General features: G+C 47.5%; 6 protein-coding genes across 6 annotated transcripts; 4 read left to right on the top strand and 2 right to left on the bottom strand.

Moving 5' to 3' along the window:
- Positions 1 to 1642: 1642 nt before the first annotated feature.
- On the top strand, positions 1643 to 2754 carry AO090023000394 (aldo/keto reductase family protein; the record flags this gene model as incomplete). The annotated part of the gene is made up of 3 exons (XM_023235576.1): positions 1643 to 2238; positions 2307 to 2385; positions 2446 to 2754. 3 exons carry the CDS (start codon positions 1643 to 1645, stop codon positions 2752 to 2754), a joined length of 984 nt encoding a protein of 327 aa, XP_023090584.1.
- A 2340-nt stretch (positions 2755 to 5094) lies between these two features.
- On the top strand, positions 5095 to 5960 carry AO090023000393 (A4/G1 family peptidase; the record flags this gene model as incomplete). The annotated part of the gene is made up of 2 exons (XM_001820894.1): positions 5095 to 5692; positions 5764 to 5960. 2 exons carry the CDS (start codon positions 5095 to 5097, stop codon positions 5958 to 5960), a joined length of 795 nt encoding a protein of 264 aa, XP_001820946.1.
- Positions 5961 to 6676: 716 nt separating this feature from the next.
- AO090023000392 (DUF4246 domain-containing protein) lies at positions 6677 to 8657 on the top strand (the record flags this gene model as incomplete). The annotated part of the gene is made up of 4 exons (XM_023235575.1): positions 6677 to 7019; positions 7085 to 8109; positions 8168 to 8599; positions 8652 to 8657. 4 exons carry the CDS (start codon positions 6677 to 6679, stop codon positions 8655 to 8657), a joined length of 1806 nt encoding a protein of 601 aa, XP_023090583.1.
- Positions 8658 to 9368: 711 nt separating this feature from the next.
- Positions 9369 to 10286, bottom strand: AO090023000391 (uncharacterized protein; the record flags this gene model as incomplete). The annotated part of the gene is made up of 5 exons (XM_023235574.1): positions 9369 to 9604; positions 9660 to 9762; positions 9810 to 9889; positions 9946 to 9996; positions 10058 to 10286. 5 exons carry the CDS (start codon positions 10284 to 10286, stop codon positions 9369 to 9371), a joined length of 699 nt encoding a protein of 232 aa, XP_023090582.1.
- Positions 10287 to 10518: 232 nt separating this feature from the next.
- Positions 10519 to 11265, top strand: AO090023000390 (thioesterase family protein; the record flags this gene model as incomplete). The annotated part of the gene is made up of 1 exon (XM_001820891.3): positions 10519 to 11265. One exon carries the CDS (start codon positions 10519 to 10521, stop codon positions 11263 to 11265), a length of 747 nt encoding a protein of 248 aa, XP_001820943.3.
- A 469-nt stretch (positions 11266 to 11734) lies between these two features.
- On the bottom strand, positions 11735 to 12789 carry AO090023000388 (uncharacterized protein; the record flags this gene model as incomplete). Its single annotated transcript, XM_001820890.1, has 2 exons — positions 11735 to 12375; positions 12438 to 12789. 2 exons carry the CDS (start codon positions 12787 to 12789, stop codon positions 11735 to 11737), a joined length of 993 nt encoding a protein of 330 aa, XP_001820942.1.
- Positions 12790 to 12799: the final 10 nt, after the last annotated feature.

The following is a 12799-nucleotide window of genomic DNA, read 5'->3' as shown; positions in this document are numbered from 1 at the left end:
TTATGTAACAGCAAGCGAGCTGGCCCGCCAATAGCCTGCTTCCGATAAAGAAGGCGGAACCAGGGAGTCACGTGTATACCCCGCATTGCCTTTTCGGGTATTCCTCTTATATAACAGATCGACCGTGACCTATCAAACTAGTGGTATACTACTGAGGATATGCAGTCCTCAACCTGTTTGCTTTGGCAGGTTTCGCATATGCAGCGAGACTATTGATGCACAAGGAGAATCTTCCTTGTCAAGTGGTCTACCCCCACTTGGATGATACCATGCTGTCATGGTTTATGGTGACAATGCATGTAAAATCGACACCTGCACTTGGGCTATTATTGTAGGAGATATCCGCTTAAGAATTCTCGGGCAGTTTCAGACAAGGGCCAAGAGCATCCAGTATCTTCCTCATCGTGTACAGAACTGCAACAAAGGCAACGTTCTCGACAAGTCTTGTGGCAATGAATACCAGTACGGATCAAAGGGCATGCCACCCCTTATGTTTCAACAACAAGCTGTATCTCCCTGCCACATCGGAATGACTGAGACATGAGAGTGAAAAGAACGCTCATCCCTGGAGCCGGAGTGCACTCCTATGGTAATAATTTCAGAGAGAGTGCGGAAATGTAGTCCGAGGAGATAGTTAGGTCAACTACCCCATGTCCGGATATGAGATATGTAGCTTCGGTATGGTCTAGACCGATACCTTCCGATGGACTGACGTGGACATCCAAGTCCTACAGACTTCCTTGAGCAATATCAGACACCAAGTAGCAACATATCCTAGTCCCTGTAAGCTTGGCATAGCGGGCCAAGGCTTACATCGGGTCATTATGCGACGAAAAATATATGTTGGAACATCCATGCCTTCCCTTTGTCAGGATAGCCGGCATATCTGTGGGAGAAACGGCATCATCGCACCTTTTCGCAACGGGGTCGCGGGCTATATGTAAGGAGTAGGTCATCGACAGCTTACTGGCTTACTACCTATCCTGATCTCAATGGTACCTTTGGATGACTCTGGCACTGGTTAAACATCATTGATGTTGTCCTATTCACCCGAGTCTTAACATACCATATCAACTACCCAGCCTTTTTCACGTCTACTCCGCTAGAGCATTGATGTTCCGCTTTGTGCTGATACGTGAGAATAATAGCAACAAAAAGGCAATCTCCTCGAGAGTGAGGTACAGAGAAGTTCTACGAATAGACGGTGGCTACACCGATGTAGGAAACTGAGATGCTGATAAGTGCTACAGGGCATATAATCATGATCAAATGCTGTGTTCAACCTTTCTCTTCTAGCATCTTTAGATTCGAACCGCAAAAAGAATTCCAATAGACCTCGTGTTCGGCAAATGGAGCTTCCCATAGGAGAGTGAGACCCGTCCGAGCCCGATCCGGGGGATGGTAACTCCCGATCCGTACGTGAGATGACTGTGTTAAGTACTGCACATAACCCACGGTACCCTGTCCATTGGTGAATGTAAAGAGTGACGCTAGTCGAGTCAGATGGTGAGACGGCCAACAGGATGGAACGTGACACTGTCACTTGCATAATACATAAGTGATGGCTAGGTTCGTCTTGTCTTCGGCGTTCTATAAACTTGGACTCACAGTCTCGATTAAGCCCTCATAACTTCCATTACCAATGACTTCACACGAGCGCCTCCATATCATTTTTGGCACCGCAGCCTTTGGAACCGGATCACCACTGGCCAAGATTCAAGATGTGGAAACAGCAGCCCCGATCATTGTCACCCTCCAAGCTAGAAATGTGACCGATGTGGACACGGCTCGCGCATATCCCGTGGGCTCTCCCGGCGCAGCAGAAAGACTTCTTGGCGAGTTAGGAGTTCCTACCTGGGCTAACCTGTCGACTAAGGTCAATTCTTGGGCACCTGGTACTCACACTGCGGAAGGAATCCAGCAGAGTGTGGCCCAGTCTCTCGAAGCATTGAAGACGGATAAGGTGGACATCATGTACCTGCATGCACCGGACCGCCATACTCCGTTCGAAGAGACTTGCCGAGCCATGGATGCCGAGTACCGCAAAGGAAAGTTTGCCCGCTTTGGCATTAGTAACTACACCGCAGATGAGGTGGAGGAGATCGTGTCGATTTGTGAGAAGCACGGCTTTGTCAAGCCTAGTGTGTATCAAGGCCGATACAATCCTATCATCCGATCTGGAGAAACGCAGTTGTTTCCTGTACTCAGACGGCATGGGATTAGCTTCTATGCATATAGGTACGAGCTGCCTTCTCTATCAATGGGGGTGCCTAATGGAAGCACTAATTTCATGTCTTGCAATATAGTCCAGCTGCAGTGGGCCTATTCACAGGAAGGCTCTCGCAGGACCCGAGTCAACTCGCTGGATCGCGATGGGACGACAGTGTAAGTCTACCTTAATGCCATACTAGTAGCTACTACTGACATATGTATGATGTTGTCTAGACTGCATCAGGAAAGATCTATCATGACGCTTATTACAAACCGGCAGTAATTGCAGCAGCCCAGACCGTAGCTGATGCAGGTGCAGCAGCTGGAGTAAGTGGACATGCACTGGCATTGCGATGGACGATCTACCACTCGGCACTGAGCCGTGAACATGGGGATGCTGTGCTTATCGGCGCGTCGAGTCTGTCACAGTTGGTTCAAAACTTGGATGCGGTTGACGCGGGTCCCTTGAATGAAGAACTGGCTAGGTTGGTCAGTAATGTGGGAGATCTTGTAGGAGACGAGGCAGCTGCATACCACGTTTAATCATGGTATCGCCCTTCCTAGGGGTGTCGATTATGACATGCACGGTACGTCGGGGTTGAATATATTCAACGCGTTGGTCCTCCGAATCAACGTTGTAGCTGTGGCTAGGAGGTCTTGCCCTATATGTAAACCGCACTACCGGCAAAGCGATAATATAGTTGTCCTTGTTGCTATTTTCATACCTTTCACAAGCCTATTCATAATAAGAGTGTAGAGGAAGAGTATCACTATAAATATAACCGACAATGATCTCAATGAGGATACTTAACTATCATTGGAGATTAAGTCAGAGGCTGTTATTAGCATAGGTAAAGTCTTTGAACAACCATACTCCGAAAAAGAAAATATGAAAAAGAAATTAGAGGAAAGGTGATTAGTGTATCGCGCCATCGACAGATTGAGGTATACGAAAAGGGAGATCAGACAACACAGAACCACATGCACAAACTTTCAGGTATATTATGCTCTCGGTAGGTTTATGATAGGTATGTATATGAATGCCTATTAAATTCTACGCGAATGAATCTATATGCAGATGCAGATAAGCCCTTTAGACATGTTAGTTTTAAATATCATCACACCAACCGACCAGAGAAGAGCCGTATATTTCTTTCTGACGAGATAGGCGACGCTATATCCCTTTCCCCTCAGCCATTGTCGCCATACTGTCATTTTAACCACCGTCCCCCGTTTATACTCAATCATAGTCCCCTCGCTCGCCGGAAGCCGCGGGTAGAAAGCATGAGAAGTGAGATAGAGAGGGGAAGAAATAGTGTTCGCGGGGACCGACGGACGATCCTACCGTTCTATGCCAGGAGAGATTATAGTGTCTTTAGTATCAATATAGAAGGACAGATTATAGTTGCATAATAGGCTCCAATAGATGCTGCCTAAATCTGAGCCGATAACCAATAGAAGATGTCTAGAGCTAGGAAGAAGGAGGTAAACTAGACTGGGATGATAAGAGCCGAAGGAGTTAGTCTGAACCAAAGAAGAGAGATTTGCATGAGAAAGACGAAGAATTGCCGCGAATTAAACGTTCGCAATAGTTATATTGAGACCACGAGCAATAATGACGGCTACTCCACCAATCCGAGCATACCTGAAGTTTTCAAAAGATATCAGAAGCCACAGGAAAGAGGACAGAAAAGTATCTAAGCGAGTAGGTACGTGCAACGAGAGAAGGAAGGACGAAGGGCTAGACCAACAGACCATGATATGCCACAATCTATCAGACCCAGGGTTATTGGTTCGCAAGAGAGGGGGATTATTTGTTAGTCGGGTCGGACCGATACTAAGGAGGGGTCAATTAATGAACTGATATTAATATATGGAGGGAGTGGGGCATGGATAGCAAGATGAGAGGTCAGGCTAAGTCGTGATTCGAGCCATCGGTGATGATATGAAGATTACTATCTGTTCGGCATCCGGTATTTCCGTGCAGCAAATGTAAGCATCGTCACAATACTTTTGCCGAAAACTCTTGCACGGCCCTGAATCATGCATTAGTGCGGGTCTTGGTTATAACCAGTGTAAACAAGCACTACTAATGAGAGTGCCAAGTTCCCCTGCCCCACCGGACTGAAGGCTTAAGCAAGAATAATTCATTCTTATCTCTCCTCAGCCATTCCGGCCACTAGCCTTGCTGTAGGCGTGGTGACATTGGACGTAGCAAATGAGATCACAAGCGCCATTAACTTACTATTTTAGCATGTATTGTGCAGACCTGCACCAGTGGCTGCAATCGGGAGAATTATCTTGTGGTCAAAGCGGATGTCCAATGATCCCCCTGAGTCTGCGCATAGTATTTCAATTATACAGCGACGAGCTTCTGTAATGCACGCAATAGGCTCCTTACAGATTCCCTTGCTATCGAGCATTATGAAAATGCCGTAGAAGAGAGAGAAATAATAAAAGAATGTATTATATCGCCGGGGACAGTGTTTGCCCATGACATGCCGAATATCCCGAGCCCGCTAATGGCAACTAAGAAACATAGCTTCATACTAAACTCCATTACCGAGAAAGTCAATTAAAGTCTCAAATTCAGCCGTCGGAATCCGATGCAACTTGCCATCTTGCGCTGGTCTGTTCTAATTTTCTGTACAATGGTAGATCGCACATCGATATTGCTAGCATGTTGCAATCTACTCGGAGAATGGTACTGCATGGTGTGATCTAGACATAGTCAAGATATGAAGACAGGTTATGAAGCACGAAAGCTATAAATACCTCCATTGACGTCCTGAATACTTTTCATCATCCCAATCAACACAGCTCTCTGGCCTCTACAGTTCCTTCGGACACCCACAGTCAAACAACAATCCGCGATTAATCAAGATGAAGTTCACTACTGCTATTGCTACTGCAATCCTTGCCGGCAGCGCCCTCGCTGCCCCTGAACGCGGCCTCGCAGCTCGTGTCAAAGCTCGTGCAGCTGGTGCTCGGGGTTCTCGTCCCCTCCAGACTGTCCAGAAGCCAGCAGGCGTGACCAACAAGACGAATGTTGAGTACAGTTCCAACTGGTCCGGCGCTGTCCTGGAGAACCCTCCCTCTGCTTCTGCTACCTACACCGCAGTAACCGGTACCTTCACGGTCCCTGAGCCTACTGGTGGATCCGGCAGTTCTTCTGCTTCGGCGTGGGTGGGTATTGATGGAGACACCTACAGCGAGGCCATCCTCCAGACCGGTGTCGACTTTACTGTGACAAATGGCCAGGCCTCCTTCGATGCTTGGTACGAGTGGCTGCCCGACTATGCTTATGACTTCACCGGCATCGACATCTCAGCGGGCGATGTGATTGTTGCCATCGTCGAGTCGTACTCCTCCACCAGTGGAATTGCCATCATCGAGAACCAAAGCACTGGCCAGAAGGTCACCAAAGAACTCAGTTCTTCCTCGCCCCTTGGCGGTATCAATGCTGAGTGGATCGTCGAAGGTAAGCATTAAGTACTCTGGATACAATTCTATTCCATGAACTCGGCGTCACCCGCTAACGTAATATATTAGATTACGAGGAAAATGGCTCTTTGGTTGACCTGGTTGACTTTGGCACCGTTACCTTCACTGGTGCCGAAGCAAAGGCTGCTGGTGGTCAGACTGTCGGTCTGACTGATGCTACCATCATCGAAATCACCCAGAACAACAAGGTTGTGACCGATGTGACCATTGACAGCGACTCCGAGGTTACCATTACCTACGTTTAAGCTATTCGGATGACTTGGAAATTGAGCTTGTTGGCGCTTGGTTCAAGAGCTGGAAACGCAAGGGTGATACTGTGATGGGGACATGAAGGCAGGGCTAACTACTATCTCTGGATATTATTGAGTTTGAGTTAGTTACTGAATCAAGGACTGGTTGAATATCTGATAATCGAAAATCATGATACTTTCTATATCCTTCGCTTTATACCTCTTGCTCTTTAGTCAAAGAGAACAATTATAGAGGCGTACCTCCGTATCCTTCCCCTCTGATTCCTATTACCGATCTCGTTCCCCTTGTTACCAATAGTACCGGTGGCTAATTGATATTCTCAATGGTTAGTGATAACAAAGATGTCAGTTTCTGCACCTCTTTCTACCCCAAAGCCAAGAACTTGTACATGGCTATATCCGGCAGCGGAGATGGGTTCAAATTCATGTCTATTTTCGTAATTTCTGTTGTTACTGTTACTGGGTTTGTTTCTTTATTTCCCAATGCCTTAAATTGTAAAACTGTAAACATGCTGCAAGAGCCCCAAATGATCGGCATCAACTAATTAGAGAATACGAGGTCCCAGGATGACTAACCTCAGGCACCAACCCCTGTTGCCTACGAGGAAACGAGCCAAATCACCACATTAATTTTAGCGATCTCAATCGGAGATCGGAATTGAATTCTCCATACAACCCCCTAAGAAAATATAATCTTGCTAGCCAACGCCATGGAACAGGACCGGGTCGTACTTCCCGGCTTCGGCAAACCCCTGAACGATGATTTACCCCTGATTGAAAAAGAAGGCCCCTCCAAAGGCCAACGGCTACGATTCCCTCATGCATTGTGCGACAATTGCTATAGTGATGGTGTCTCTGTGAGGGAGCGCCGAATGTTGGACTTTATCAACAAGATCACTGATAAGCCAGAATGGGCGAGGAAGGTCTTTGACGAAGACATTGTGGGCAAATGGCGGAGTGAAGCGTGTGTCCACAGCGAAGAGCTTAATGATGACTATCTATCCACTGCTATGTTTGACTATGTGAGTTTTGCTTGGCTGCCGTTCCCTGACTGTGAAGTCTGTCTAATGATATACAGTGTATCGAAGAACTTCGCGACAAAGCTGCGTACTTCAAAGACTCTCAGATGGTGTCTGTCTATGACAGTGAGACTGCCATCGTCAAGTCCGATACAGCAGTTACGCCAATCTTGGCTGAGTCACTACGCAGCAATGTGCGTGTCTTGGAGGATGTCCCGGAGAATTTGAAAGATTGGCATCCAGGGTCAGATCAAACGGTGTTGGATTTGCTTCACCCATCGCTGTTTCCTTTAATTCATGGACGGTCTCGCGCGTTGCCTTATGGGACTGTGCCTCTCGATGATTGTGCCCGCCTAACTGGAGAGGGTGAACTAGTTGTCCCTGACTTGTACGAGTACGGGAAAGTAGTCCCGTATAAGAATACCTCACTGCCGCAGTGGGGAAACTTCCAATGGCTCCCATCCAATGTTGAATTTGACAAAGATGGTACCCCCAGGATTGTCAGTTATATCAACAACCTGCAGCCCAGGCAGCATAAGGAGCTCTATGGAACCCTAGAGAGGTTTGTAGCAGCTGCAATCCCCCTTTGGAATGAATGTCTTTCCTGGGATCACATTCGGCTGAGGATCATATACCGGAGAGGACAAGACGAAAACGATGACTTCTTTATTCCCGATGGACTTACCTTCACTCCAGATGAGGATGAAGTAGATTCACCCGAGAAGGTCCGGCCTTATACCTACCAAGAGGCCTATGAAGATGACGATATCAGCGCGATATATAGCTTTGATGAATGGGTCCGGGAAAATCGAGTCTTCGTTGAGAAAGAACCCGATCCATTTCGATCTCGCCGACAATGGGAAGAGGATTCCGAACACCGCGCCGTCAATCTACAAGCACAATTTGCTACCTCTGGGCTGCAAGTTATCTTCAAGCTCGCGAATATCCACCTGACCCCGGAAAAGCCAGAGTACGAGGGCGGTACGTGGCATATCGAAGGGGCGATGAACGAACACATCGTCGCCACAGCTCTCTATTATTATGATGAGGAAAATATTACACCTAGCCATCTCGAGTTTCGGCAAGCTCTGGACGCGGATGATTTCATGTATCGCGTTCCTCAGGTATGGGACCACCTTCCAAAACCCATATCAAACTATAAATTGATGGAACCTCTTGCAGAATGAATACGCATCCACAGAATACTTCTACGGAATTGAAAACGATAATGTTGCAGTACAAATGCTTGGCAGTGTCTTGACCAAACCCGGCCGATTACTCGCTTTTCCAAATGCTCTACAGCATCGAGTTCAGTCGTTCAAACTGGCCGATGCCACAAAGTCTGGCCATCGGAAGATTCTCGCCATGTTCTTGGTGGATCCGTATATACGCATACTCTCCACCGCGAACGTGCCTCCGCAGCGCAAGGACTGGTGGACAGAAGAAGTTCGAAAGGTGCCTCCGCTTCGAAGCTTGCCTTTGGAACTGTTTAATATGATTACCGATGAAGTCAGAGACTTTCCACTTAGCTGGGAGGAGGCTGTAGAAGTGAGAGAGGCCCTCATGGATGAGCGAGGTGCACTAATTGACGACGCCAATGATGCGATAGAAGAGGTATGCCATAATCTACATTGAGCTTGTTTGAGTCTACTTGGAAGCTAACTAGATCTAGAGTACTTTCAGCTTCAATGAACATTAAATCTGGTTTGCACTTTGTGAGACATACGCGCATCAAGTCAGTTAATTCATGCTATATAGATAACTAAAAGTACATGGTCAACTTGGGTTGTTCGTTGGGTCACTGATGATAATATCACACGACCTTACTAGAGTACATGACTTTCTTGTCCTCCTTGAGATAGGTCGACAGGACAGAGACCAGCATCAATGGAATAGATGAAGGACGCATGTGACATTGAACCGCCACTGTCCTGCTATTCATCTTCCAAGTATGAGATATACATTATTGCCAGTAGTCGCCTTTCATCCGGAAGATTTCCGTAGAGCTGTCCTGACATCGTGATGAGAATCGGTAGAATGCCAAAAGGCCGATAATCGGAGGAAAATCAATGGAAAAACTGTCATGACAAAAGTATCTACAGTACATTTGATTATAGCAAGCCACGTGCTTTCTCTCGCACGTATAAACCCTACTATCAGAAAATGCCCTTACTACGACCTCGTGGTATTGGGTATCTTCTCAGAAAAGCACCGGCTTAATCTTATTCCCCAATCATCGTCGCATCTTAGGAGAACTCTACTCCATATAAGGTAGTGATGACCTGAGAATCGGGAAGATGGTGAGACATAAACTCAAACTATTCCATGCGCTTTTGACCCCAATATACATATACGGAACCACTTGGCCGGCTAAAGAGCAATCTCACATCCGCCGGATTATCGTCTCATTGGTATTTCTCTGAAACTCTGGCGTTCCCAAGTCCGCCCACCACTTGAATAGTAACGACTCACATATTAATTTGAACCACGCAGTATATTGTAGACCTGGCGTGGCAAACATGTTCTTGAGGTCCTCAGGGGAGAACCAGCGAAAGTCTTGCGCCTCGTTTCGATTAACCGCAAGGTCAACATCTGCTTGAATGAAGAGGATATAGTCCACTATAAGTCGTTAATAAGCATGTCCCTTATAGAGAGGGTAAGCCATAGTACTGACTCTCATGCTCACCCCACTTCCCATCACTTGGAGCCTTGTAATGCACACGGGTCAAGAAATGGAAGTCCTCAAGTGGGACTTGCTCAGGCTTAATGCCCAGTTCCTGCTTCAGTTTCCTTCGCGCCGCCCTCTTTGCTCCCAATATTGCACTCTCAAGATCCATGCCTCTCTCGCCTGTACATCAAGGGGATGGGAGCAGCAGGTGTTGGTCCATATCATGGAAATGAGACCTTCTTATCGGCAGGCTGTTGCAATAATAGCCGCCTTTGGGAATCAAATACAAAACAGGAAAATGCGCGGTGGAGAAGTCCTCTATCGATGTTCGTCATGAGGTGGCCTAGAAGGTAGTTAAGACTCTGGATACTGACGTTGAAGAGTACTTCACAGGGTGCACTTACACACTCTTTTGCTGGCCCGGCTAATTGGCTCGTCGTCTACATCTAGAACGATGCAGACTTCATCCATCAACCGTACTTGCTCTTCGTCGTAGCCTTCAAAGTCTCCGCTTTCAGCTGCTGATACGCCGCATGTCACTGGCGACACCGCGGATAGCGCTTCGACTTCTGGAAAGAGCTCGTGGACATTTTCTGCAGTGATCGCAGAGCTACCTGCCTTGGTGTGACCCATGTTGAACAGTAAATCTAACTTGGTGATAATAGTATTTGGTCCAAGAGCTGGCCTCGGAGTGTGCAGCAAATTAGCGGTCAAATTGAGGGGAATGATGAGTTGGGGGAACTAAAGTGTAATTCATCCAGGGCATGAATAAGCGAGGGTAACAAAGGCTGGGATGAGTATAGCAGCACTATCCAAACTGTATGATCTCTGTGCCTTCCTGATAGACAAATCAAAGCAATGACAAATGCCCTTCGTAAGCAAACTCGGGATTGGTTCACCACATTACAAGCAAACAAATGTCGAACCCTTCATTTCAAATATCTGCCGATTCTCGGAAGATCGACCGGGCAATATGCTGACTACCGCTGTTCGGCCAGTATGCCGAAGTATATTGAACAAAAGCCCTACTTTCGGTGAACGACTTAAGAATGGACAACGATACCCTCTGTCCACTTGCAGTTTCAATGCAAATACAATGTTCTCAGCGATCCGAGCATCTACCCGTTTAACATCTCGCACAACTGTCCCTCGAAACACATCAAAAGCATCCGTCTACGCCAAAATGTCCACAAGCACCAACAACTCACTCGAACTCAACACTACTCGCACGTACGATTTGATTGTTCAGCCATCTGATCTTGCAAGTGCCATATCAAGCAACGCAAAAATTGACAAATTCCCACGAGTTCTCACAGCCTCCCGCATGGTAGCGTTCATGGAAATCGCCGCTGCTCGGGTGCTTCAACCGTTGCTCAGCCCTGGTCAGCTGTCCGTTGGTACTAGCATCAATATTACACACTCAGCGCCTACACCTGCTGGGGCTAAGGTGACCGCCGAGGCAAGGTACATTGGTCAAAGGGGAAAGCTTTATGAGTCTGAAGTCATTGCCAAGGATGAGGCAGGAGAGGTAGGGCGCGGAAGTCACGAGAGGGCCATTGTGGAGATAGCGCGGTTGGAAAACGGTGCGAAGAAGAGGGGAGCATCTCAGTGATCAAGGCTATGGGAAAGATAATGGGATTATCTAGACTTGTTTTCTGTTAAGTCAAGGTCCTGTCGCTGGATGGCACACATCAACGTGGCTGGTGCTTCGTTCACTGAGACCGCCGACAAATGCTTCTGGCGAGTATTGCTCCAGGGCTGGGCAACAGCTTTTGCCCGACATTACCGCAGCTATGGTAAAACCAGCCCTCCTGGGCAGGGTTTACAGTATGAGTGTTATATATGGGTAAAGGAAAACAACATGATGTCGTATGTCACCACATTCGAACAAGTGTAGTGAATGACTAGATCAAAGACGCTGTACAGAGGTTCTTAGTGTTTTAATTAGAATACAAAGATCCATGTAAACGCAGATCCTGTGCAGGCTAGGGTAAGGAACTGCTTATTGAGGTTTCCAGTGGGAAGCTGTGAGTGATTGAAAACACCTTCTCCAGTTGTAGTCACCAGGTTGGTCCAAATAGTCATGTATTTGATCCAAGAACCCTCTGAAATATGTCTAGTGTATGATCCCACAGCTTTGTCAAGTACTCCCTCTCGCGATAGCTCCTCATCAATGTCTGATTCGTCACGTCTTTGCCATCATAATCAAGGAGATACGAGCCACAACCGAGTTTTCCTGTCGATGCTACTGCGACCCCGACGCCATCAACCGACCGTTCTCCGGCGCGTGTTGCGGGCGGGTAAGCAGTAGATGTAGCGATGAAGACATTGCGCTCCCCGCTCTCCTTCTCCGATATCGACATCAGCTTGGCTACAAGGCCTATCACCGACCCTAGTATGTATCCAAAGCTGGACTTCATCAATGGTGTTTGTACAACACCAGGAAACGTGTGAATGAAAGTGACGGAGGGGTGTTTAGCTGCCAGGTATTCCATCGCTAGTGAGTTCATGGTCGCACCATATGTCGCGGCAGTGCCAAAAGAGAAGGAGACCTGTAGGTCAAAGTTGCTCTCGTCAATTTCGCCCTCTCTTCCCGCCGCTAGCACGCTGACTACTCTGGCGGGAAACTCGGCTGCTTCTAGTTGAGGGAGGAGGTTGTGGATAAATCGCATTCGCGCATAGTAGCGGAGCACGTGGTTGTTGTCAAGCCCTTCCACTGTATCTGTGATATATCAGCCATAGGATATTATGGGACAACAAGACGACGGGCTATTGTATTCTTACCATTCTTCCGCGTCGCTAGGTGGCCCGGTGTCATGAATAACAGGTCCACCATGCGCTCTTTTCTTTGGATATGTTGACAGGTTGTATCAACTTCTCGAAGGAGTGATACGTCTGACTTGATGAATTCGAATGTTCCACGGGGATTCAACGTAGTAAGCTCTTGTGTTATCCGAGAACCAGCTGACCCATTGCGACCGACAAGGTAGATCGTGGGAAATTCAATTATGGCCGCTAACTGTTTCGCTGTTGCTTCGCCAATACCACTGGTTCCTCCTACAAAGACTGCCACCAGCTTTGAGCGTCGCCCGCTCACGGACTTGTTCGCTTGACGCGCTCGATGTAGACTGTCCATGATGTCGCCG

Source organism: Aspergillus oryzae, chromosome 3 (assembly GCF_000184455.2).
Source record: "Aspergillus oryzae RIB40 DNA, chromosome 3".
Taxonomy (NCBI): domain Eukaryota; kingdom Fungi; phylum Ascomycota; class Eurotiomycetes; order Eurotiales; family Aspergillaceae; genus Aspergillus; species Aspergillus oryzae.
The sequence above is the reverse complement of the archived record's forward strand: the minus strand, read 5'-3'. Positions and strand labels throughout refer to the sequence as shown.